A 26,429-nucleotide genomic window follows, 5' to 3' on the forward strand; every position below is an offset into this window, starting at 1 on the left:
TGTCACAACGGGTGGGTGGTAACTCAAGACTCAGGACGCTGTGGGTGCGGGTCTGGTTTGGTCTGGTTTGGTCTGGTTTGGCCTGGTTTGGTCTGGTTTGGTCTGGTTTGGTTTGATAACTCAACTCTCAGGGCGGTGTGTGGGAGTGGTTTTCACGCAGAGACACTCATCAAGCGGAGAGACTCATCACACAGACACGTGTGTGTGTGTGTGTGTGTGTGTGTGTGTGTGTGTGTATATGCGTGTGTGCGTGCGAGTGTGAGTGTGTGCATGAGTGTGTGCGTGCGTCGGTGTGTCAGTGTGTGTGTGTGTGGCGACCACGCTGGTGTACTTACGCTCCACACTGCACGTGCATGGATCCAACCTCGTTGTTGAACCAGCCCATGGCCTGCAGGGAGGGGTAGTCATTGCACAGCTCAAACTGACGGCCGCCCATGTTCTCCTTCTCGTAGACGGTCATGCGGGACTCCTTGTGGCTCTGTGGAGAAGCAGGAGGAGCAGGGGGGTCAGGAGGCTTCAGAGACACGGGAGTCCCTCAGGACACTAGCTATGGCTCTTCTCGGGTAGACCTGTCGATCTTATCTTTCAGTTTAGACTCCTCTGTGAACAGGGTCTGTTAAGGCTCTTCTTTAACAGCAGCAGGTGGTTCATTTTATAAAAGTGGCCCCAACATTAACGAGATTAAACCACATGGTGGTTAGAGAATGAAGACCGTTGAACTGATCACAAACAATAAGCTCAGAGCCAAGCCGCCCCAGAGACGTGAGGACGTCTGGCTGGGTGACCGCTCAGGGCCGTCCCAGAGACGTGAGGACGTCTGGCTGGGTGACCGCTCAGGGCCGTCCCAGAGACGTGCGGACGTCTGGCTGGGTGACCGCTCAGGGCCGTCCCAGAGACGTGCGGACGTCTGGCTGGGTGACCGCTCAGGGCCGTCCTGAGGTAAGGGCTTGAGTGTGGATAGAGACCAGTCCCCAGCTGGTGGGGTCATGGGAAACCTACAGCACAGCAGATGGGCCTGAAGGAGATCATCCTCTCGATGCGGTAGGAGTTGCTGCCGCTGTAGGCCTCGAAGCGGGGGTAGTCTCCCTTCTCCAGGACAAACTGCTGGCCACAGAAACTGGAGTGCTCAAAGCCCACCCAGCTAGAGGCAGAGAGAGAGAGAGGGAGAGAGAGAGAGAGAGAGAGAGAGAAAGAGAGAGAGAGAGAGAGAGAGAGAGAGAGAGGTTTAAGGTTTAAGGTTTAATGATCCCGAACAAAAGAGAGTGGAGAAAACATCTGTCCTCTAATCACTCATTAGAGTTGTTCATATTCATTCATCATGTGTTCACTCCTCAAAGGTCTTCTCTATTGCTGAGACCACACCGCCATGGAGAGAGAATCCATACATGTAGTCTCTTGACAAGTTTCATTAAAAACAAGCATCTGCTTGCACAAGCAACTATGAGCGTTATAAATGAGTTGCGAAAGGAGTACTTTAGTTATGACTTGGTGGCTCATCAGACGTCATAAGACGTCCCCACCCTGTGGCTGTGCTGACTGGTAAACTCAGAGGCCGCCGTCATGTGGAGGAGAGCGGGAGGGGGCGGTACTTACGATCCACACTCCACCTTCAGGGAACGGACATTCTCCATGCCACACTCCATGATGTTCTGGCAGCAGGAGGTGAACTCCATGCGCTTGCCCTGGAAGTACTCCTGGTCGTAGACGGTGATCTGGGGACGAGGAGCAAGAAGGCTGCTTAGTCAGTGCACATGAGGAGGGCCCACGCTCAGGGGCCAAGGTAATCACACCTCTCTTCACAGCGGGGCCAACCCCTCAGAGGAAGAAGATACAAACAGATGGATCCTCTGTTTCTAGAAAAGTCAAAAGGAACTGGAAAAACACGGCCGGATGTAGAAAATCGAGTCCCGGACCTTCTATCTAAAACGTTCCTCCTCTGGGACACACTGTGCGTTCTGTTGAAGAATCGCTGGTAACTCATTGATTCACAAAAAGCGCGTGTGCCGCAGTAGGCCGCTGCTGTCTGGGCGCTAAATGCACAGGGTCTCCACGAGGCAAGCTCACCTTCCAGGGGCCCATGGGCATGGTGTTCATAGGGTTGGTCTGGGCCATGGCTTCCTTGTTTTCTCAACAGTAGCTGTAGCGAGGGAGGGAATTCAGACCAACAGTTAGATCAACGCAATACTCTTCCCACACACACTCCTCATTATAACAAGACCTTCTTTATGACGAATCACTGGGAATATGAATTACTGGGAATGTGATCATTATGCTCATTGATGCCCATCATTCTAATGGGGCATCTAGGAGCTGAAGCCTTTGAGCTGTTCATGTGAGGCTACAACCCTGCACACACACACACACACACACACACACACACACACACAAACTCTAAATGCACACACAAACACTAACACACACTCACACACTCACACACTGCTCAATAATCAATACTAAGAAGGGGTAAACCAGACCTACCAAAAATGAGTAACGCTGGTGTGTGTGTGGGGCAGGTGTCCTACTGTTTGCTGTGTGTGTGGTGGTGTGTATGGGGGTATATATACCCCCTGGGGAGCAGGGGCCGGAGGGGCCCGCACGTCTGCCGTCAGCACTTTGCTTTGGACTCCATTGTGTAGTCGACCAACCAGAGGGGTTAACACACAGACACACGCACGCACACACACACACGCACACACACACACACATGCACACACACGAACGCGCTAGTGCACGCGCACAGGCACGCACACACACACACACACACACACACACACACACACATACGTATGCTTGCATACACAGACGCGCATACACACACACACACACGAGTGCAGGCACGCACGCACACACACGCAAACACACACGCAGGCACCCTTTCCTTTCCCAGAATCTTCACTAAGGCCTAGTGGTTGCATCTTGTGTTTAGGTCTGAAACTGATAAAGTGTGCATTGTTACATGAAGTTGAGAGACACATGTACAATTTGTACTGTTTTACATTACGGTTACATATATATTAATAAGTATTTGAGTAAGAGTGAAGACACGCAAATGAATTAGAAAAACCTTCAGAGTTATAGTCCATGTGAGCTGTGATCAGGGTATTCCAAGCTTTGAGTACAGCACACAGCCAACTGTTCCTATCAGTTACACACATCATATATATGTATATATATATTATATATATATGTATCATATAACCTATATATTTATATATGTTATATATATATATATATATATATATATACAGTATATATGTATCATATGCATCATGTACCTGTTACACGTATCATATAAATGTTATATATATATATATATATATGTGTGTTGTATATATATATATATGTATCATATGTATTGTGTATCTGTTACACGTCTTCACCTTCACCACCTAACAGATTATTCCTCTTTCTGCGTCATTCATTATTTTTGGAACATCAAAACGATCTTCAGATTTCATAACACTGTCTTATTTCATTAATACACAGGATCAGATGTTATAATCCCTTGTGCCAAAATCCAAGGAAAACACATATTCAGAAGCCCCTGTCCAAACCAACCTTATAAGCACGCTGGCTACTAAGCTACCAACCAAAGGTGAAAAACACGAGACAACTAGCCCAACTAACAGCAGTAAATACAGCAGTATGCAGTAAGCAGAATATCATTGGGGTTATCAAGTGGGCACCCTCTTTCACAGATGTTTCGTTAAGTTAGGCCCACGACACCTCCTGAAGGCTTAACAATACATATACATAACAGATATCTAGAGATATCTTCTTGAAACAAAGACATCAGATTGATATCCGTGTATTCTGAGCAGTGAGCAGCGAAAACAACAACAAATCAGGGGCCGACACACCTTCGAAACAAATCACCTTATGGCTATGAGTGTATGTGTGTGTGTGTGTGTGTGTGTGTGTGTGTGTGTGTGTGTGTGTGTGTGTGTGTGTGTGTGTGTGTGTGTGTGTGTGTTTACTCCGATACTGTGAATGAGTTGAGTTGAATGACTGTTTGACGCATATGATTGCTCTGTTCATTTGTCAATTGAGACAAACTGGTGGAAAATGACATGAAAACAGTATCGGCACTAATTGGCTTATTCCTCCTCTATTGGATGTTTTACTAATTGTAGTATTTTTTGGTTTTGTTATTCAGAACAATGAACATGTAAATCAGGGAGCTAGGGTCAGCACATCGCCCTGATCTCTGTGAAGCCTGGAGAACACCAGTGTGTGAGTGTGTGAGCGTGTGAGTGTGCGTGTGGTTCATTCTGCTGATGATAGCAGCTGAGCAGAAGCGACAAAGCGACCCGCGAACTCAGCAGAGTGGAGCAGAGTGGAGCAGAGTGGGCGGCGTTCAGCACCACCTAATACATGTTGTATGACCTTCGTCCCTTTAAATCCCATAAACCATCGTTATCAATAATGCACATATTTGCGCTTATTGGATTTTTTTCTTTCTGTCTAAGGGTTGTAGGCCAGATTTTGTGCTTAACAAATCAACTAAAGCAAACGTTGAATGCTACATTGCAAATGTATCGCCTGCTATTATACCGTGGTATTACTGTTGTGGTAAGCCCATATTATTGTCCGTAGGTAAAGATGATTAGTCGTAGGCTGCCGAGTCTAACAAGTATAAAGTCGCTTTTGCCATGACTGCTGATTGCCTCTAGGGGGCAGCACTTGACCATATCACCAGCTGAGTGCAATCAATGAATTAGAATATTGTGGATAATAAGTTAATTAACTTCAATAATTAAATTTAAAAAGTGAAACTCATATATTATATAGATTCATTCCACTAACAGTGAAATATTTCAAGCCTTTAATCCCATGTGTTCCTATCAGGGGCCCCGTGTGTTCCTATCAGGGGCCCTAACCATAACAATCAGATGTTATATTATATATATGCATTAAAGACCGACTGAGACTCGTTTGTAAAGAAGCTAATTAACTGATTCAAATGTTGATGCAACTTAGAAATTAAAACAAATAAAAATTAATTGAAATAACCACCTGTTTAGTTTTCCTATTTATGATGTAGTGGAAAGTATGAATATTAAGTGAGTAAAAAGTATTTGAAACTTAAAAAAAATATATTTATGCTTTATTTCAAGACATCATTGCGACATAATGCTTAGATAAGCAAAGTCCGCTGTCTGTGATCTGATAACCTTTAATATTTCATACTGCCATCATAACAGCAGACCTGGGCTATAAACACATACACTCTGCATGTGGACTTTGAACATCGTTAATATACAAAATAGCTAAATAAAATCATAGATTCATTAAAATCAACAAGCACATTCAAAGTACACTGTACCAATACACCCTTTTGAGTAATAAATATATTTAGGGTACCATACTTTCTGTCTGGATAAAGTTCTGTTGATGTATTTATGCATAATGTATGAGAATATATTAACATGATTTGTTATCCTGAAATCATGTTAGTGATTTGTTCTATTGGAGAACCTCAGAAAGAGTTGAGGAACCGTGTGCATTTGAAGTGCTTCTGTCTCTTCGGTCTCTCTGAGACCCTGGAAGGTTACAGGTAAATATATCACACTTAAAGATGTGTTTCCTTAAGGAGGAGGTAGGGTTTGGACACATTGCTCAAGGAGGCCTATGACAGAACGTTGGGGTTGAGAGCCACAACCTCTGGGCTGGGAGTGGGACCCCCAGAGCCACAGCACTGAGCTCAAGGTTGGGTCTGAGTGGTGTTGGCCCAGTCTGGGAAGTTGCCCAGATCAAACATGGTGTATCCCCACGTGTTGATGCCCAGGTTGATGCTGAGGATCCCGATGATGTTCAGCATGAAGCCAGCCTTCACCTGTGGGGAGGGAGGGCATTCAACATTAAAGTGGAAGTAGGTACGAAGGTCTATCGTTTGACCTTAATCTGTTGTAAATGGAATTAGCCATCCGTCAGCTGCTAGTGGGGGAAAGTGGCTGTGAGAATATCCATGGAGGTTTGAGACCTTTAGACTTTAGGCTAATATCTGACCAACCTATGTCTTCCATGATTGGTTTTGTTATCATAGCACCAATACAGGTGTATCTCAACGGCAGAGAAACTATTCTGTTTGGTTCTCTCTCTCTCTCCAACTCAAATCTTCTAAAGCTTCACATCTATGCGGGACCTCCCCACGCCTCGCCGCCTACCATGTCCATGACGCGCAGGTTTCCGAAGGAGAAGGCGATGGCGTTAGGGGGCGTGGCCACGGGCAGCATGAAGGCCAGCGAGGCGGAGACGGTGCAGGGGACCATGACGTAGAGAGGGTGGAGCTTAATAGCGGTGGCCTGGAGAACACACACACACACACACACACATGGTGAGAGAGGGAGAGAAGGAGAGACGGCTGAATTCTGTCCTAACCATTGTTTGGAACTTTTCTGTTTCAACTCAGTTGAAAGTTATGCAAGCCATTTGAGGGTTCATTGTGGGCCGTACCATGGAGGCCAGGATGGGCAGGAACAGGGTGGTGGTGGCCGTGTTGCTGGAGCACTCTGTGAAGGTGGCCACCAGCAGACACAGGATCAGGGAGATGGCGAAGGGGGGGATGCTCTTGAGAGGAGCCAGGCTCTCTCCCAGCCACAGGGACAGGCCAGACACCTACAGGACGCAATGCAAACCCACAGACTGTAGTGTCAAACACTTCTGTACGGCAAATCACAGGTCCGTGAGGTCAATGTACTGAAGCTACACAAGGATTTGGCCTGCAAAAGGGGGGGGATTCAAATACACATTGTTTAGTCAACGTTAATGGTGTGAAGCATATTATATGATCTGGAGACACAAAGCTGACAAAGGGAAGCCAATATTCAACTTGGCATCTGTGCGACGAATGAAAGTGTCTGAGTTTCTCCTCCGATTCACAATCAGTGGAAAAACAGTCAGGTGATCAACCCTATCCTCTGCGGTCCTACCTCACTTCCTGCCGCCAGTGCGAAGCCTCCTCCCAGCAGCAGGATGATGTTCCAGGGCATGCGCTCGTGCACCACCTTCCAGTTCAGCAGCGTGGGCGGAGCCCTGATCCTCTTACCTGGAGAGACAAGACAAGCTCCACCTCAGAGGAGACCCCCTAGCAACAGACCACCCCCGTCCTCCTAGGAGACCCCCTAGCAACAGACCGCCCCCTGTCCTGAGAGGAGACCCCCTAGCAACAGACCACTTCCTGTCCTCCTAGGAGACCCCCTAGCACCAGACCACTTCCTGTCCTGTGAGGAGCCCCACTAGCAGCAGACCTCGTCCTGTCCGATGTGGAAGAGAAACTAATCTGAAGGGTTGTTTGAAGGCGTTTTTTTTTTTTTTTTTTAATTAATTTTATGCTACATTATAGAGTGAGATAGTTAGGACGGTATGAGGGATAGAGGGGAGGACATGCAGCAGGGGAACACGGGTCAAACCCAGGTCACTGCGATCAGGACTGAGCCTAAATGGTACGCCCTCTGCCCGGCGTGCCACCGGGGCTCCCTGGGACAGCGTTCAAAGGTAGTACTAGGGGGTTTACACATAGGGGCTAGGGGCTGCTTTAAACATGACATATAGCTACACACACACACACACACACACACACACACACACAGCCCTTACCTTCTGCAGTAAGACCATAGTCGCCTAAGCGAGGCATTGTGGATGGGATGGCGAAGAACAGCATGGACATAAAGATGGCAATGGTTCCGTCCGTCACAAACCTAGGACACATCAGATGTTAATAATAACTCTGCCCAGGTGTCGCACCGTAGTGTGGATCTCTAATAACAAGAATAATTTCTAATGTTGTTAATAATAACTCTACCCAGCTGTCACACCGTAGTGTGGATCTCTAATAACATGAATCATTTCTAATGATGATTAAGAATCCTAATAATGCCGACACGGCGTGTGGCCGCCTGTCCAGCCAAAATGTGAAGGATGTGGTCTATAGTTTCAAAAGGTGTGGCTGGCATTAAGAGCAGTAACTGGTCACCATCTAATTGTGTGAGATGGTGACAGTGAGACTCACTGTCCGTCCATGTTGAAGAGCACGGTGGCCCAGCCCTTTATGAAGCCGGGCTCCCTGGTGAACCACAGCAACACCAGGAGGGTGAAGACGGCCAGCACCGCCCCCTCGGCAAATGACATGCGGCCCAGCTTCTTGTACTCCCCCCGCATCACGGCGTACGCCTCCTTGTCCCTCTCGCTGCTCACGCCACAGCCAAAGGACTTCTTGAAGCTGAGCAGAAGCACGGCGCAGAGACGATCAGAGTGGGAGACGACAACACAACAACACATGTCGAGGTGATCAACACTGAGATTGTTTTCTGTGTTGTCATTAACAAAATAAAAGCGTAAGGTAGATTAAGCATCTTTTAAATATTGATTGTAGCAGAGCCTTTATACACCAAGAGGTTGGGGTTACATCTCATTGTGCAATGATTGTGATGAACAAGGCCTGGTGATCCACTGCGGCATTCGAGCAGTGAACGAGGAGCAGGTAGGAGGCTCTTACTTGAGGCCCATGTAGAGCAGCTGCAGCCAGAGCCAGGAGAGCACTAGCATGATGATCATATTAGGGAAGGCGAAGGCGAACCAGCTAGCAAAGTTGATGATGTCACCGTTATTGGGGTAGATCCTGAAGGGGAAAGGTAAGGAAAAAGTATTTTCTTAGTCTTGTCTATCTCTTCCGTTGAATATTAAGTGATGGTATAAGACGCGCACATGGTGGTTGTGTGGAGGATCATTTTAAGAGGGCATACTCAATCCCCATAGCATGAACCTTCTCGTGTGTGACTAGCAATATGAACAGAAGGGTGAGAACCACAATGATGTGGACAATGCCGAGTTGTTCTGTATCTAAACCCCATAGGGTTATGGTTATGGGGCTGTAACCCTGTTCCTAAAGAGCGTACGTCCGGACCAATTTAACAGTTGATCTATCTGATGTTGTTCTGGTGATCAGACCAGCGTCCCAACAGGCTTCACCAGGACATCCATTACAATATCGTCTCTCTAAATACCTTGGTTTGCTCATTCTGCCTAACAGCATTCAGCATGGGCGCACATGCCAACAATGTAAACAATAGCAATATAGCACTTTGATGACATTCTGTGGCATAGTTGTTTGATGATTGGCTGTTATATTGTCAACATCTCTGTACTGACTGACGCACCATGGTGCGTTGTATTGCCATTTGCTACATTGTGCACACTAAATACTCTTCAGTAGAATTGGTACAAGGAACTCATGTTGACAAATGATATTGGGAACGGATGTTTGAAGCCAAGAGACGCTTACCATGATCTGACCACACAGACCGGTGTTGTAGTGCCAGGGAAAGCAAAATCTGTTTTTTTAATTTAATTAGCATGGTAATCTATGCTTTTGTCACTGTAACTATTGTCACTAACAAAATAAAAGCATATGGTAGAATAAGCAGTTGTAAGGTCCCCTCTTTGACAGAGATGGTTTTCTGTATTGCCTGAACTGTGACTGTCCTAGACTATGAGGTTGCCAAGGGGAGACCAAGAAACAACCTTCTGGGAACAGCTTGGTTACGGTAGCTAAAAGTAGCCCTGTTATAACCCAACGTAAGGTGGAGTGTTGTTTGTGTCTGCATATCTTCCTCCATGGTCCCTGTATCGGAAGTGCATGAAGAGCGCCTAAAGCAGGCCATCTTACTTGTCTACTTGACCCTTGAGGATGAGGTTGGGCGTGGTGCCGGTGAGGGTGGCTGTGCCTCCGATGCTGGCAGAGTAACACACACTCAGACACATGCCTTTGGTCAGGGAAGCGTACTTCTGCACCCGTGCCACCCTCATCTTCTCCAGGATGGAGTCCAACTCCGACTCCGTATGGTTACTGTGCTCTGGGGCTGTGGGGTCAGAGGTCAGGACTGAGCAATAGGTCATGATGTTCTGGTGTCAGAAGGCTCAATAATGTGGCTGCATTTCTAACTTGACCCTAACTATGACCCTTTAATAGCAGCCAGTCGACCACTGCTTCCGCTACTATGGCCCTGCAGAAGGCCACTCTAACACCTGCAGGAGCCTACTTAAATAGTGTCCTTCATTAACAATGAATTCAATCATTATTATGCAACAGGTACTCCACCTGGGACAGCAGCTATCTATATTATCAACCGTATGTGGAGAGTACCAGGCAGCCAACCATCCAACCATCTTTATTCACAGACTGTTTAAGGATGTCCATCCCTGCTACGTCCGTGTTTACCACGGCGCACACCTGCAGCTCTCTGAAGTTGCAACGGTAAACAACGGGGACTATGTTTCCTGACAGTGCAGAGGATCTGAGGCTCTGCAGCCTGACCAAACGCTGAAGGTGTTGAAGCCGCTCTCCGGCCCCACTGTGCTGCCTCACAACACCATGGAAACCCTCGCTCTCCAATCCCTCCTGATGGTCTGGCCTGAAGCGTACCGTGGTCCAGCGACGCCTTGCCCCCCTCGGGGTCCTTCCCCTCCAGCGCGTGTCCCCGGGGGGCCTCCAGCTCGTAGCCCTGGTTGTCCTGGCCGGGGTCCTCCCCCCGGCCCGCCCGCAGCTCCCGCTCGTCGGCGGCGCCCTCGGTGGCGGACAGCTGCTCCAGCACGGCCGCGGCGATGGGCAGCATCATGGCGGTGGTGGCCGTGTTGCTGATCCACATGGACAGGAAGGCGGACACCAGCATGAAGCCCATCATCAGCCTGGTGGGGGGGGGGAGGGGGCAACACGTAAACAAACAGTGTGTACGAAGGTCAAACTAAGGCAGGTCAAACTAAGGATCAACACTGGTTTGTTCTGTGTGCGTGAGGCTTGTTCTGTGCAATGTAACTTTATTTGAACAGGGACAATGTACAAAGGAAACATTAAGCATGTTTAGAGCAAGGAGAGATGCATCGCACCAGGCTTTAGCAAATTGCTATTTTCCACCTATAGTCCCTGAGCAGGTAAGAAGAATAAATACTACAAAACGGTGTGTGGGGTATGTGTTGTGTGTGTGTGTGTGTGTGTGTGTGTGTGTGTGTGTGTGTGTGTGGGGGGGGGGGGGGATGCTCTTACAGGGAGGGCCTCACTCCCACCAGCAGCAGCACCCTGAGAGCGATGCGTTTGTGGAGCTTCCATTCCTCCACAGCGATGGCCACCAGCAGGCCTCCAATGAACAGCATGTTGGAGTCCTTCAGATACTCAACACACACCTGGTGCGCGCACACACACACACACACACACACACACACACACACACAAATAAAGGTATGTTTCTATTCATTCACTTAATATGAGCTGCTCTGATCAATCAGTTTGCAATTTGTATTTTTCAACGGTATAAATTATTATATAGAACTGTTTCTCGGCGCTGTGGAGGACCGTGAGGTTATTGAGCCATAAAGCTCAACTGCACCAGTCAGCAGGAAAGTGTCACAAGGTTTCCCCAAGGGCCTGATAAGAGCGGCCTCAATCTGACACTTTGATGGATTCATTGACTTCAAGCGGACTCCATTAAGCCCTAATCAGGTGGGGAGACTTTCCTTCATGGTGCTTGTTCTAAAGTCCAGTAAGTTATGCCTATTAAAGTGTGTGGGCGGGTCAGGACTCTTCTGGTCCGTATATCACAGGCCAGCTCCTCTAGAGGCCAGCTCCTCTACAGACCAGCTCCTTTATAGTAAAGTAAAGTTAATGCTCATGAATGGATCCGCTTTCTGCTCGTCCCTGAAGCGTTGCATCCCAAGTCACAACAAGAGGAGAATCCTCTCATTCGTCATTCGCCAGGATAAATAACAAAGCCTTATTATGAGTCGCATTGATTGATTAATTGAGAGATTGAGAGCTTGATTGGGTGCCCTAAATGAGCTTTGTGTAGGGCATGGGATGCAGTTGTGAGCAGTACCAATAGGAAAGAGGGTGGGGGTTATTAGGAGACAGGGGAGGAGCAACCTGCACGCACATCTCCAGCCTTCATGATGCCCATCATGGGGAAGAGGACGACGGGCAGCAGGGCGGTGACGGCCAGCGGCATGCACTCTGTGCACCAGTACAGGGCCATGAGGATAATGGCGTAGCCACATTTCGCCTCCTGCACACACACACACACACACACACACACACACACACACACAGGAGGATTGATAGCCATACTGAGATTGTATTTCATAGATACTGCATAGTATTGGTACAAATAAATACACATCTTGCTTATGACACGGCTACAGACACATACACTCATGCACTTGTGTGTTATCACACACACACATGGAGGAGCCATGACCTAATGAAAGGTCCTCATAATCCAGTAAGATAGGTAGCATTCTGATTACTTTATCTCTCTCTCTTTCATCTCTTTAAAGGCCATGTTGTTACACACTGATCATCATCAATTAAGTTCCCCACAGCCTTGTATTCCCTGATAAGGCCTTATCAGTCAGATAAGGTTTTATGAATTATACATTGCTCTCCTGAGAATCAGCAGTAAGATGAGTCTGTATTTTCTGTAAGAAATAAATTCAATTTGTGAATTATTTTAACATTTTGGACTATGAAAAGAGGATGAGGATATCTAATGTGGTTAAAAAACTGAGTTGCATTCATAAACTTGTAAAAAAAAACAAAAAAACATAGGTTTTATTGATCTTACATTGTCTTGTAATTTCCTCCATGACTCATTAACTAATATTATTAACTGACATGAATTGAAAATTCGGTAACCACCTTACAATGACACTCTAAGAAACACCGTCAGGTATTCTACAGAGATATGCTTCAGATTGATAGTCTCTGAACCTCCTGTACAGGACCTGAAGTTAATATTTCTATGATACCAGTCATCCTTACATCCTGTACGTGTGTCGCCTTTTGATGTAAGGCAGTGGCCATATGTAAACGTATGGACGAACCAGACCTTTTACCAATCAAGACAATTTAATATGGAAAACAAATATACAGTATATACATATACTGATCAATCAATATAGTGGAAATATAGACACACACGCACGCCCACACACGCACTTACTGACCGAAGTGGGAATGACGATGGGCAGGGGCAGGAACAACAGCGGGGTGAGGACTATGATTAAGTAGTTCCTGTGGTGCCACATCCACCAAGGAATGAAAACCCTCATGGCTCCCAGTAGTCAGCAGCTGACGATAATCAGGGCAGCAGATACCTTCTGGGCTCCTGAAGATGGTCAGGGCAGCAGATACCTTTTGGGCTCCTGAAGTTGGTCAGGGCAGCAGATACCTTCTGGGCTCCTGAAGATGCTCAGGGCAGCAGATACCTTCTGGGCTCCTGAATACCACAAGGCCAGCCGGGCGCCACGCGCAGGCAGGAGATGAAGGAGGTGAGGAACCAGGGTGCGACCAGGCCAACTACCGACGGTTCATGGAGGAGCAGAAGGTGAAGAAGTAGAAAGTAGGAATGCGTTGGTCAGTACATCCTAACACCTGCTGGGTTATGAGCTGCACAAAAGGGTATATTGCCTCTTATATCTCTGTCTGAGAATCAAACATTAACAACCGCAAAGGAAGGGCGGGGGGGGGGGGGGGGGGGGGGAGGAAGAGGGAATCTAGTGTGAAGACAACCAGGGAGATAGGGAAACAAGAACAGCATATTGTGTGGGGAACACCACTCTTTCAACCTCAACAGGGGTCTTCAGTTATGGTTGGTTGGCTAGAGTCAGCGTCCAGACCCTGACTCTAGACTGGACTATTGACTATGATGCAGGATACACTGACTATACAATTTAGCCACGACTGTTCACAGAAGTGGCTTTGAACTGCAGTAGTCGAAATCTAATGTCACCAGATATAGCATAAAGATGTTGTTCTAGCCCATTGTATGACCAGAAACTGTGTGTCAATGTTAGTCCTTTCACACCAGAAGGAAAAGGAAAGAAAAGACCACGCACTAAACACATTCAGCACCAGATACGATCACATTAGAAACATGTTGGTCAAATAGCTTTAGGCAGGGAGGGGTTTCAAGACACCCTAGTCGGATGTGAGATCAAATCATAGAACAGCGGAAATGTTTTCTCACAGGTTGTCCCGAGTGTTTTTCCTACTGGGAAAAAGGGTCATTAAGTCATAAAAACCGCCATAACCATATTAAAAGCAAATAGATACGCATGCAATGTTACAAGAACACACTTCACCAGCAGTGATAACATCTTATAGTGGGAGGGATTTAAGAATAGGCTACACAGCTCTGTATTCTATTTACACCCTACACTCATTTTTCATTCATTGATATTGGAAAGGGAATATTTATCTGCTAAAAATAGATAATATAAAAAATATTGTAAAGACGAAAAGTTAATTGTAAAGTTAACGAGTGGGCCAAGAGTTGGGCCAAGAGTTGGGCCAAGGGTTCTAACACTTCACAGTCAGGGTACATTAACTAGACTATTAATCAACATTAGTTAATGCAGTATTAAGCAGTATTATATAGTATTGGCATAGGGGTTACGGGTTGGGGTAGCGGCCCTTAAATAACCATTAAATATTTTTTTAATTAATACCTTACCTAATATGGATACCATTAGTAAACATGAGCACCATTAAAAGATGATTACTTACCATTAGTTACCTGTTCATTTACTGTTAGTTAACACTTATTACTGTGTTATTTCATTCAAATGAACGCTTAATTCGTTTTTGTTTACTGTTACACTATCACTGTTTTGTCTGTTGTCTGTTTTGTGGTGGAACATGTAGTCTTTGTGATGATCATGTGTAAACTGGTAAATAACTAGTCGGTGAGTTTCCATTGCGTTCCTCCCCAGGGTCTCCATGTTAAAGGCGTCTATGTAACCCTCAAAGGCCCTCTGAAGTGCAGCTTCAGAGCGCGCTCAGACAAGCTGGGTGGTGTCCCTCTCTCAGTGTCATCAACTATACTACCTTGCTAAAACAAGAAGCTTCAATTGTTTTATTCTCACAAGATAATTTCCAAAGCAACCGTTTTTGTTTGTCCGTCTAATTTGGTAGAACCATTGGTCATCGGTCAAGAAAGAAAGGATTCACTTTTCACTCCAATTTGCAGAAATATGAAATTATATTATATTAACAAGATATTCAACTTTTATGGAAAGAGTGCATTAGTATAATGCAATGCAGAGAATAGTGAGGCATATGTGACAAAATGACAATGACAAATGCTAAGCAATGCATGTTATCATTAGAGTGTGAGCGTGCTAATAGAAAGCGTGCAAGTTGTATTTATTGAATTTACTCTCTATATTTAGGCCTACTTGTTTTCATTCATTCATATGAGAAAAGTAGCATATGTGGTGTATATGTAATGAATATAAGTCATCTTATGTCCAGCAGTCCTGCTTTGTTAAAGCAGGTTACCACCCACTGCAACTTTGTGATAGCCCAACAAATATAGTATTGTCATATTTAGTATTGCCAGTGTCCAAGAAGCTTAGCCCTGACTCCTAAACTCTCGTGGACGTCCACACACACACACCTCGCTGTCTGTGTCCCTTGGTCAGGACATAGACGGGTTGACTAAAAGGCACTTCAACGTCTTCATTCTCAGCTCCAGGGCCTCCCACCCCTCCAGAGTGCAGCTCTGGGTACCTCAGGGTACCTCCTCCTCATCCTCTGCTCATGTGGTGCTCAATCACAGGCCCGCTACGGGAGAGTGGAACCTCCCACTAGTTGTGAGGTCGTTAGTGACGGTGCTGAGAAGGGTGTGATCAGGAGATCACTTTCAAACGGCATAGCGGCCATTTATAGTCAAGAATAATAAGAATCAACAAAAACATTGACAAATCAAAATACATTTGTCAAAAGGTACTTTCAACACTTCAAAAGAACCACAATGTCAATTGAAGTAAATTGACAAAGCAGCCCTAGTCCTTCTTTGACTATAGTTCTGCTATTCCATGCATTTCTTCTTCTCCTTCCTCTCTGTGTCTGTCACCACAGCAGCCATTTTTTGATTCAGCTTTAAAGCTGATGCTCCGCCTTCTACAGTCACATGGTCCAATAGAATCCAGGTTCTGTAATTGGCTCTCTAGCTTCACCTGGAACCCCTTGTGAAGGATTATTATTAACAGAAAACAAAAGGTCATAATGAACTCCTACATTAAAATCACACAGTGAAATTCCTACCTTACTCTTGACACATTCATGCTTCATCACATCAACGTGAGCGGTTTAATAAGCTCTATTAGAGCTGAATATTAAAAAATATTTATAATACCCAGATCAGTCCTCAAACATCATCACTCAGGTAGCTAGCTGCTCCATGGTTACTGATTGATGAGCCAGGAGGATGTTCTATATCTTTTTTTACAGCCGTAAGTAACTTATAAAGCTCATAAAACGTGATGTCAGAGTCTGAAAACCAATAGGCCTATTATAGCTATTTATGACATTTGATTATTGATCAACTGTGGAAGATTTGGACATTGTCCTCCCAATCTAATCCTCGGAATCTAATTAAATAGAAGCACCAACAACTCAAGATGGTCAGTTGATGTTTTATGGAGGGAGGCCTTTATCACTTTATCCCTAACCCTAACCCAAAACCCATGAGCAAACAAACACAGCCGTACAAACAAATTATACTCATGATGAGGTTTCCTCAAAGCACCGGACACCTTAATGCCTTCTCCCTTGCTCGTGGGATGAGAGAAGGCTGTCAGAATGAATCGTGGGATCCTCCAAATAGGGGACACTCCGCCATATTGAGAAGACGCAGATTCAACCAAACAATGTCTCCCCATATTGAAAAATCATTTCACGATAACTTTCATGAAAAACAAAAAAACAACACTGACATGAAAAACATCAGTACCAACATAATAAGTAACATTCCTCCCACATGGCTCAGGTCTGGCTCAGGTCTGGCTCAGGTCTGGCTCAGACCTGAGCCCAGCCTCAGACCTTCTCCCGTCACACCCCATCAGACCCCGTCAGACCCCGTCAGACCCCGTCCCGTCAGACCCCCTCAGACCCTCTCAGACCCCCTCAGACCCCCTCAGACCCCGTCCCCTCAGACCCCCTCAGACCCCCTCAGACCCCGTCCCCTCAGACCCCCTCAGACCCCCTCAGACCCCCTCAGACCCCCTCAGACCCCGTCCCGTCAGACCCCCTCAGACCCCCTCAGACCCCCTCAGACCCCGTCCCCTCAGACCCCCTCAGACCCCCTCAGACCCCGTCCCGTCAGACCCTGTCCCGTCAGACCCCGTCCCGTGCCCATACAGCAGTATGCTATCTCTACACAACAACACCAAGCTAATCAACACAACCTCATCTTCAAATGCAACTGTTGTTCATATATTATTAATGTTGCACTGTGCTGGGCATTTGCCCCATTTGTCCCATGATGCATGGGACAAATTGAGTGGGCCCGTTGATGCAGTTATAGCTCCAATCAGAATCAATTCATGAAGGTGACGTAAGATTAAGATTACAGATAGTCAACACAGAATAGTATTCTGCATAATACTTATTTATATCGCTGAATCTAAATGATTACAAATATCCATTGTAATTTTTTTTGTACCTAATTGTTGTATGTTTTTCTTAACAGATGCTTCATCACTGGACATCACTTCAAAAAAGAGGCCCATCCTGCTACCGACTGCTCCATTGTCCACTTGGTCTGGCTTTCAAACTCATCAAACTGATGATATCCCAGCACATGGCTCACATATGCGCAGGGTTCAGTTTAATAATCCAAATGTTGCTATGAAGGTGTGATTGGAGCAACGTTCAAGAGCGTGCAGGGTGTGTTCACTGGGCTGACACCTGATGCTGTTCACTCGTCACTTGGTGGCTGCAGATATAAAAATATTGAAATGCAAGAGCTTTGGTTAGCCCAGGGGACTACATCAGGTGGTCTAATAATGGTCGGAAAGATTAACATTCTGGAGAGTACATCTTCAGGACTGTGGGCACCCATGAGCTATACACCCATGAGCTATACCATTGTTAATACTTCAATAACTTCTAGCAATACTACACACAAGTATGTACATAACCATGCACATCATACACTACAGCACAGATTTCCCCATAAGGCTGTTAACTGCACCAGGCTGGTTCCTACCTACCTGTCCTTTATATCTCATATTGAATACTCTATTCAATATGGAGTCTAAAGCCTACACCTATTTATTAGAGATGTGTGGGATAAATGTTGTTTATAGACCTTGTCTACTTTATAAACGATGGTGAATCAATATAACAAAGCAGGGGTTAATTGTATTTGAGGATCATCCACCATGTGCCTTCCACTGTGGGTCCAGCTAAGGAAAAGCCTGTTTGTGGAAGAGCTATCTACTTTATAAACGGTGGCGATCAACCAAACCAAGGAGTGGTTATGGGGCCTCTACCCCTCAGCTCTGTACCAGATAGTGGATCTACCGAACCTGTGTCACTTCAAGCTCTACTGTTGAGAAGTTGTCGTTGTCGACATTTATCAGACATGTCATTCATATAAAATCGAAATATCTATCGATATTATGTAGGCCTACAAAATATTTTCCCAACGATTTATTCTTTCTTTCTCTCTTTTTAATTTTTTATTATTTTGTCATTCATATTTTCAATGAAAACTTTCGACTATGGGGACTTTTCTTATTCCTATAAGTATAATTAAGAACTGAAATAGAATTCATTTTTTAATACTGGTACATATACACTTATTTATTAACGACAAGCGCAATACAGAATACACTGTGACTGCGCAATATAATACAGTGGAACGTCAAGTAAGGGATAATCACAGAGAGGCAGGGCAATAATCAGTTTGAAATGCCCGGCTAGTGGATGGCTTGGTAACCTTCCACGAGCCGGACATATCAAACTGTTTATTGCCCTGCCTTGAGGTGATTATCCCGTTTATTCTACTTCTTGCTTGCCAACATAATAAAACAATTCAAATACTTTAATAATTCTGCTTTTTCTTATTTGTATTGCATGCTTAATAAATGTATACTCTGTTTGAGTTCATCTCCCTCAAAAAGTAGTCCCCTTTAGAACTACGGTGAATAACGTTAGTGAATTTTTCGTAGGTGGATTCCGGAAGAATCATGAATATTTGGGTTACGGTTATGGTTATGGTTAGGGTGAGGGTTACGGTTACGGTTATGGTTAGGTTGAGGGTTACGGTTATGGTTAGGTTTAGGGTTAGGGTTAAGAGTCAGCGTGTGAGTTCGCCTGTCCAATCCTAGCGCTTGAGGCGGAACTTTTCCCGGATTCCGCCTACGAAAAACAACCGACCGGGAAACATAGGACCCGGGGAACATAGGTACGCTCCCCGTTAGCTCAGCTGTAGCTTATTAGTTTCTATAGCAACCACACAAGGCTGCATCTGATCACTAGTTTAATAACGTAGTTGCTACATTGTATCTCGCTTGCGAAACTATGTATCGACTGACCCTCCGATAGATTTCCGACACATTTTAGAAACTTTTTTAAACAAGGTTTATTTTTACAATGGACCTCATGTTTTAAATTTCTGTGATAGAAAAAAAATACAAGTGGCGTATTGATCTACTATTTGGACGCTGTGCTCAGTCAGCGGGCAACCTGCCGGGTTAATGCCCTCCTCCCAGCCAATCAGAATCAAGCATTCTTAAACGAAGTAGAATAACGTTATTTATTGACGAGGAAGCGCGATTATTTTCCACCTAAACCCACGTGATAACACACGTGATTGTTCCCCACGGGTCCTGACCGTCCTGGTGGTGGAGATGGGTCCCGGGCCCGCGGAAGATATCAATGATGAAGTCAGTAATCTTTTTCTATGCCTTATTAGACCACAGTTCTGACTAGTCTCTGCTTCTACACAGTGTGGTCCACACAACACCATATACAGTTGTATGGGTCTGAGATAAATCAGACCGTGTTCACCACCCTCCGAGTTCTGCCTAGCACTGGAACCACGACACCTGAGGCATCAGAATCACGCTTCATCACTTTTGATATGAAATAACCGGAATATAAAAAGTTCCAACTATTATTCAAGCCTAAATTGTACTGTATTTTATGGGCAGGTTTGGACTATAAATATCTTAGATAAAGTCAGGATAAGCTTTGAGAAGGACATCAATCACTTATCAATCATTTAGAGGCGGTTGCGGAAGGTCAAAACCTCCCCCTAGCGGTGAATCTTCAAGGTGCTGAACTCTGTATTCATACTGCGTTCTCATTCTTCCATAATGAAGCAAAGTGTGACAATATGTTTTGAAATGTATAAAGCAGTTTTTCTTCACCCTCAAGAGCTGACGAGGGCCCTCGTCAGCTCTGACTGTGTTTGTCTGGGTTGTTACGCAATGGCTGGATGATAAAAACAGAACTGATTGCTAAATCTGCCTGGTCCATGTCATTGTTGGGATAATTGTTTAGTCTTGTCTTTTGTCTTCTTATGAAGACAGTGCGACACTATGAAGCAAACGAGAAACTTAAGTAGGAATAGTTTCTGGCCGTGAGACCCATTGGTAAATGATTTGCAGTCAACAAACGGTTTGAGGTTTGAGCAAACCCAACAAATAAACACAGGGTCAATGACTTCAGGTCGATATTTAGAGATTGTCTGACACAACATGATCCGTCCCTTCAGTTCGTTATTGAGAGTGAAGCGCCGGAGGAGAGACTAAAAGACTGAGATCTAGTTCTGCTACAGTCTACATCTCCACGGTGACTTCTCCCCTGTGTTCCCAAAGGCTCGTGGTGAACATGAGGCTGGGCGGACAGGTGCTGTGGGTGGTGTGGGTGCTCGCTCTGCACACCGCATTCGCTGCCGAAGGTGAGCACCCCACACACACACACACACACACACTTGGAATACCACAAGGTCTTTCAAATCTGGGTTTATTATTTAAAAATGTTCCATTATGTATTTTTTACTTAATTTGTTGAATGTTCTGCCTTGCTGTACTTTCCAGTGATCAGAGAGCATGACGTTATGTCTCTTTTGTTTAATTATTCACACATGCGCACACACAGACACAAAAACAAGTGAAGAGAAGGTGGCGTAAGAAATGAAGTAAGAATAGAGTGATGGAACCAAAAAGGGCTTTTCGGGGAGACAGGCCCCACTGCCCCCCTGAATATTGTATGCTGATGTTACAAAAGTGCCTTTCCACAGAGTCCTGTGTGGGGCGCTGTGGCGCCTTCGATGCGCAGCGGCGATGCCAATGTGACTCCATGTGCGTCTACCACCGCAGCTGCTGCCAGGACTTCCAGTTTGTCTGCCGAAGGAAAAGTCTGTTTTCTTATGGTCTTTACCATTGTATACATGATATGTCCCCTTATTTAGAACAACCAAATGAAATTAATAAACATGTGAACAACAGTAATACATACGGTCCACTTATCTGACCACTACCTGAAACGGTTCAGAGGTCCCTCACATTATTTTCCCCTCAATGTTCCCAATAATGTGCAGAAACTGGAACATTATTTTACTCACATGGAAAGATATCCAGCTATTTATTCGTAGCTAAATTTATAACCCGACCGCAACATTTTCGATGCTCCTAATCCAAAGCCTTGCCACTCCGCTAGCCGCTCGCGGGGATACGTTCAGTTCTCCGGAGGACCTCTACTCAACGGGGAGTAGCATGGATGCCATTACCAACAGCACCATGCCCAGCCCTACCACCACCGCCGCTACCCCAGACCACACCACATGGGCCCCCACCACCGCCTTGGACCCCGACGAAGTGCCTTGTAGTGGGCGGCCATTCGACGCCTTCCTGCAGCTAAAGAACGGGTCCGTTTACGCATTCAGAGGTAGGCCTCGTACAATAGGTAGTGGGCCTCGTCCAGTAGGTAGTGGGCCTTGTCCAGTAGGTAGTGGGCCTGGTCCAGTAGGTAGTGGGCCTGGTCCAGTAGGTAGTGGGCCTCGTCCAGTAGGTAGTGGGCCTCTTCCAGGAGGAAGTAGGCCTCGTCCAGTAGGAAGTAGGCCTCGTCCAGTAAGATGTAGGCCTTGTCCAGTAGGAAGGAGGCCTCATTTGTTTTCCAAATGTGCTGGTTAGGTCGGTTTGCCGTTCTTTGTATTTGTATGTGCTGTCTGTGTATTCAGCAAACACACACATATTGCACTATGGTTTTTACAGGTTTTAAACTGGTATTTATATACCATTTCATATGCATAATATCTAATGACTATTTATCATTTACATATATAACTAGATATGTACATTTACTTGAGCTATATTAATGTTTATCCTGGTTTATCACCCAGGATGCTATTGGATAACATACAATACTTGTTCACTCATATATTAAATTATAATCCCAGGTGAATATTTCTTTGAGCTTGATGAGAGTGCGGTGCTGCCTGGGTACCCGAAGCTTATCAAGGATGTTTGGGGGATCGATGGTCCAATCGACGCTGCTTTCACACGCATCAACTGCCAGGGGAAAAGCTACATCTTCAAGGTAGGTTTCCCAATCAAATGGTTTAACTTCCCATGCTTGTTTGAGTCACAAAGATGTAAAAATGTATTATCAAATTTGAATAGAAGATAAGGGGGAAACCTTTTATAAATCGAAGTCTATTTGTAAGAATATCCGCAAATCTTCGAAATAGAGAATAGGGAGGAACAAAAACAGCAAAATAAGTTCACAATTCTGTTGGTCGTTGTTTTTTATTCATGGTAATAAATGTAGCAGTAGGGTGATATTGTTGTAGTAGTTGGAGGCTGTTAGCTGTAGGATGTCTGGTAGCTCATTACTTTACATTGCGGTGCTTCTCATAGGGGCATCAGTACTGGAGATTTGAGGGAGATGTTTTGGATGACGACTACCCTCGGGACATCTCAGTGGGCTTTGAGAATATGCCCAACGACATTAATGCAGCCTTCGCCATACCAGCTCCAAGCCTCAGTGGGAAGGAGAAGGTCTACTTCTTTAAAGGTAGGTGGTGTGGTGAACTCAGCCCTCTACCATGGCAGGATAAAAGACTGAAGCCAGCACTGCTTTATTATACAACGAGGAAAACTACTGAATCTATAAAGGCCACCAATTTACATTTCGTCAAAATGTAGTGAAAACATGTGTCCAGAAATTGCTGACATTTTTGCCATATATTATCAGTTTGGTCCTCATTTTCAAATGTTGCATATGGCAATGTAAAATGCAGTGGTGTAACAGTGATATTAAAAACAATTGTAAGCATTGGATTAGCTTGTTAGTGCAATGTCAGTTTCCTCATATGGGGAGGACCCAGGGCTGATCATGTGACTAGTGCGACGGATATACCAGTTATACCTGTTGGTTTCCAACTACTACCTGCTGTCTTCAGAATAAATCCAACGCCCTCAGCTGTCATGGGACACATTCTGCTTCACTCTGAAATTCTTCTATTTGAAGAATTTATGTTCTTCAAATAGAAATGATGAGGTCTATCTCTGTGAGGTTTACTGGTGAAGGCCACTGACTGAAGGCTTCTCTCAACCATGTTATTATTTTCTGTTTTGTCCTTCAGGCGACCAGTATCACCAGTATGAGTTTAAATTCCAGCCCAGTCACGAGGAGTGTGTAGCCATGACTCGATCCTCCCCGTCCGTGATGTTCACACACTACACCCACCTCTACTACGACCAGCTGCTTGAAGAGATGTTCGCAGAGCTCTTCAGCAGTCCTTGTATGTGTGTGTGTGTGTGTGTGTGTGTGTGTGTGTGTGTGAGTGTGAGAGAGTTTTTGTGGCTAGTGATTCATTTAATACATGTGTTATGTGCATGTGTTAATTCCCCTCACATCATATATCCTACCTACATTCTCTCTCTCTCTCTCTCTCTCTCTCTCTCTCTCTCTCTCTCTCTCTCTCTCTCTCTCTGTCTCTCAGTCCAGGGACAGAGTAAAGGCCCTCGTCTGATCAGCAGGGATTGGCTGGGCATCGCGCCGCCCATAGACGCCGCCATGGTGGGCCGACTCTACCTCAGCCCCAAGACCACGCCCACACCCCCGGTGGTTCGCCCATCAGGGGGTCGGAGGGGCAGTAAGAAGCGGCGAGGCAGGGGGCAGCGCCGGAGAAGCCGTCAGAGAGGCCGTCAGAGCCGCTCACTCCAGTACTATTTGCCAGACGTCTTCAGTTACTTCTATGAGGACCTGAGCAGCGACTACGGTGGCGACTACGGCGGCGACTACATCAGCGACTACAGCACAGCGGCCACCTCCGCACCCCCGAGGCAGGAGAGCAAGAGTCTGCCCGTTCAGAACGTCTATTTCTTCAAGAATGGTAGGCCTTTCCCTGCCCAATACTCACAACCCATCAGCAGCCTCTAGGCCTGGTCACCTGGTCCACTACCCATCGGTAGGCCTGGTCAGCTGGTCCACTACCCGTCAGTAGGCCTGGGGCCTCATGTACAAAGCTTGCTTACGCACAAAAAAGCCGCATAAGCAACTTCTCACGCAAACGTTCCGATGTACAAAGACTGACTTGACGTGAGAAAGTGCGGTTCTCCACTGGTTTACGCACATTTCTGCGGCATTTTGTCAGTTGGCGGCACATAGAGGCAAATCAGCGCAACAACGTTAGGCCTATGCGATCACGAGTCATGAAGTAATATTGCAATATGAGGCTAGTTCAAAGTGGATTTGAACGTCGGGATGCGTGATCTTAAATCCACTTCAATCATGCGTTATTGTTGTTGAGACGCATAATGTGACACTGGTGTTAGGCTAAACTTAAACAGACCCATAAAACTAAATTGTCAATATTGGAATTAAAAGGAAATTAAAAGGAAGCCCCAGCAATATTATTTTCAGTGATGGCTTGTTTATTAAACGTTACATATTTTCCGGACCACGCATGACATCTGGGCTAATTGATCTCTCTTCGCGCATTTGTTGTGAAATTCTTGACTGCAATATTATTATGTGATGTTGAGTGGAGTAAGCACAAGCCATTGTTACTTAAAATCAATCCATCAATGAACCAGTCGGCCAATTTCAAATTATGTACATATTATTGACACCTTGGGTGTATGGGAACAACCTATCGTCAGCATGCATCCAAAAGAATGAGAATATAAAAGCATGCGCAAAATGTGGCAATAACGAGGGCACTACTGCAGGCCTATTTATACTAATTAGCATATTAAATGAGGGAGGAGACTGGGCGGAGAGTCGGGCTCATGCATGTGTGCTCAATTTCACGTTAATTGGGATGTACAAAGAGAATCTGCGTGAAATCGTGCTTACGCAAGGATTGATACATCTGGATTTTTCCAGATTTTGGCGTCCGCAAAGTTTCAGTTAGAAATCCACGCAAGTCTTAGTACATGAGGCCCCTGGTCACCTGGTCCACTACCCGTCAGTAGGCCTGGTCACCTGGTCCACTACCCGTCAGTAGGCCTGGTCACCTTGTCCACACAGTTACCAAAGGCTTGTTGTCCCCATCCTCCCGGCTTGGTACTCAGCCATAGTGTAGTGATGCTGTCACCACAGTAACGGACCTGCAAACATGCAAACGTCAATTGTTGTATTATCTTGTAATTGGTTGCAAATCGACGAGGCTTGTGGTTGGTAGTAGATGGAAACGAGTGAATGTTTGGTACATCGAGGTAAAGTACATGAGGTGAACCTGCCCGGGTCTACAGCCTCCTCAGCACTGTAGCTCCATGATGTCATGGTGTATGAGTTGGGCCTAAAGCATCTTCTCCCCCTAACAGATAAATACTACAGGGCCAACCTGAAGACCAAGCGGGTGGACCGCGTGACGCCCCCCTACCCGCGGTCCATCGCTAGATACTGGCTGGGCTGTGACGCCGAAAAGCCTGCTGTGTCCCGCGCGGAGAGGAGACGATGAGATGATCCACGAAATCATGATGGAACAACAGCAAATGCTGAAGCTCTTGGACATTAATGGGAGATAATGAGATAACAATACATGATCATAAAAGCAGATAATCGTATAATATTATGAGAAAATAATATTATTAAGAGATTAATATGATGTAATGTTATAATATATTGAGATAGTTATAATGATAGAATGACAATCATACAGGAGCCAATATAATGAGATGTATTTTGTCATTGCGTTGAGTTCATTATCTGGAAAATATAAGGCTATGTATTTACAGATTGAAACTGCTTATATGCAAAACAAAGACAATGCTCTGAAAGTGACCCTTTCCGCACTAAAAATATCAAATAAAAACTCACACTATATGAAACAAACCTAAATAAACCAATGCTAACACATTTTATGCCCATTTTGAAATGTGTTTCATTTCCTGTCTAGGATTAATAAACGACATGGTATCTTTAGTGTTGCTCTATTTTCTCCACCACATCTGTCTATAGCTCTCTCGGCTAATGAAGATGAACCACAGCCTCATCTCAACAAAGATAAAAGCAGGAAGAATATCCAATATCTTCTGTAGTTCTACACAATCTAAAGAAAACGGATGTCCAATGGAGGGGGTGGCTTTTCTACTCGCGTATTTTAATAATATTTTGTTTGTGAAATTTTAAA

At 45.3% G+C, this 26,429-nt stretch overlaps 3 protein-coding genes across 3 annotated transcripts in view; 1 reads left to right on the forward strand and 2 right to left on the reverse strand.

Annotated features, from left to right (window-relative positions):
- LOC311354064 (beta-crystallin A1-like) overlaps positions 1–2,112 on the reverse strand; it is a gene marked incomplete at both ends in the record, with an annotated part of 2,278 nt that extends 166 nt beyond the window's left edge. The window contains 4 exons of the mRNA XM_084473860.1: positions 336–478; positions 1,000–1,141; positions 1,594–1,712; positions 2,065–2,112. Of these exons, the coding sequence (XP_084329986.1) occupies positions 336–478; positions 1,000–1,141; positions 1,594–1,712; positions 2,065–2,112 (452 nt within the window). The remainder of the gene's footprint in view (positions 1–335; positions 479–999; positions 1,142–1,593; positions 1,713–2,064) is intronic.
- Positions 2,113–5,704: 3,592 nt separating this feature from the next.
- Positions 5,705–13,098, reverse strand: slc13a2 (solute carrier family 13 member 2; the record flags this gene model as incomplete). The annotated part of the gene is made up of 12 exons (XM_084473719.1): positions 5,705–5,836; positions 6,168–6,305; positions 6,457–6,618; positions 6,933–7,048; positions 7,600–7,700; positions 8,012–8,221; positions 8,498–8,620; positions 9,668–9,860; positions 10,424–10,686; positions 11,042–11,178; positions 11,925–12,053; positions 12,994–13,098. 12 exons carry the CDS (start codon positions 13,096–13,098, stop codon positions 5,705–5,707), a joined length of 1,809 nt encoding a protein of 602 aa, XP_084329845.1.
- A 7,458-nt stretch (positions 13,099–20,556) lies between these two features.
- vtnb (vitronectin b) lies at positions 20,557–26,221 on the forward strand. Its single transcript, XM_084474630.1, has 8 exons — positions 20,557–20,744; positions 21,087–21,203; positions 21,506–21,733; positions 22,245–22,384; positions 22,705–22,861; positions 23,433–23,591; positions 23,793–24,185; positions 25,621–26,221. Exons 1-8 carry the CDS (start codon positions 20,675–20,677, stop codon positions 25,755–25,757), a joined length of 1,401 nt encoding a protein of 466 aa, XP_084330756.1. The 5' UTR covers positions 20,557–20,674; the 3' UTR covers positions 25,758–26,221.
- Positions 26,222–26,429: the final 208 nt, after the last annotated feature.

This window comes from Micromesistius poutassou (genome assembly GCF_964030765.1).
Source record: "Micromesistius poutassou genome assembly, chromosome: 10".
Classification (NCBI taxonomy): domain Eukaryota; kingdom Metazoa; phylum Chordata; class Actinopteri; order Gadiformes; family Gadidae; genus Micromesistius; species Micromesistius poutassou.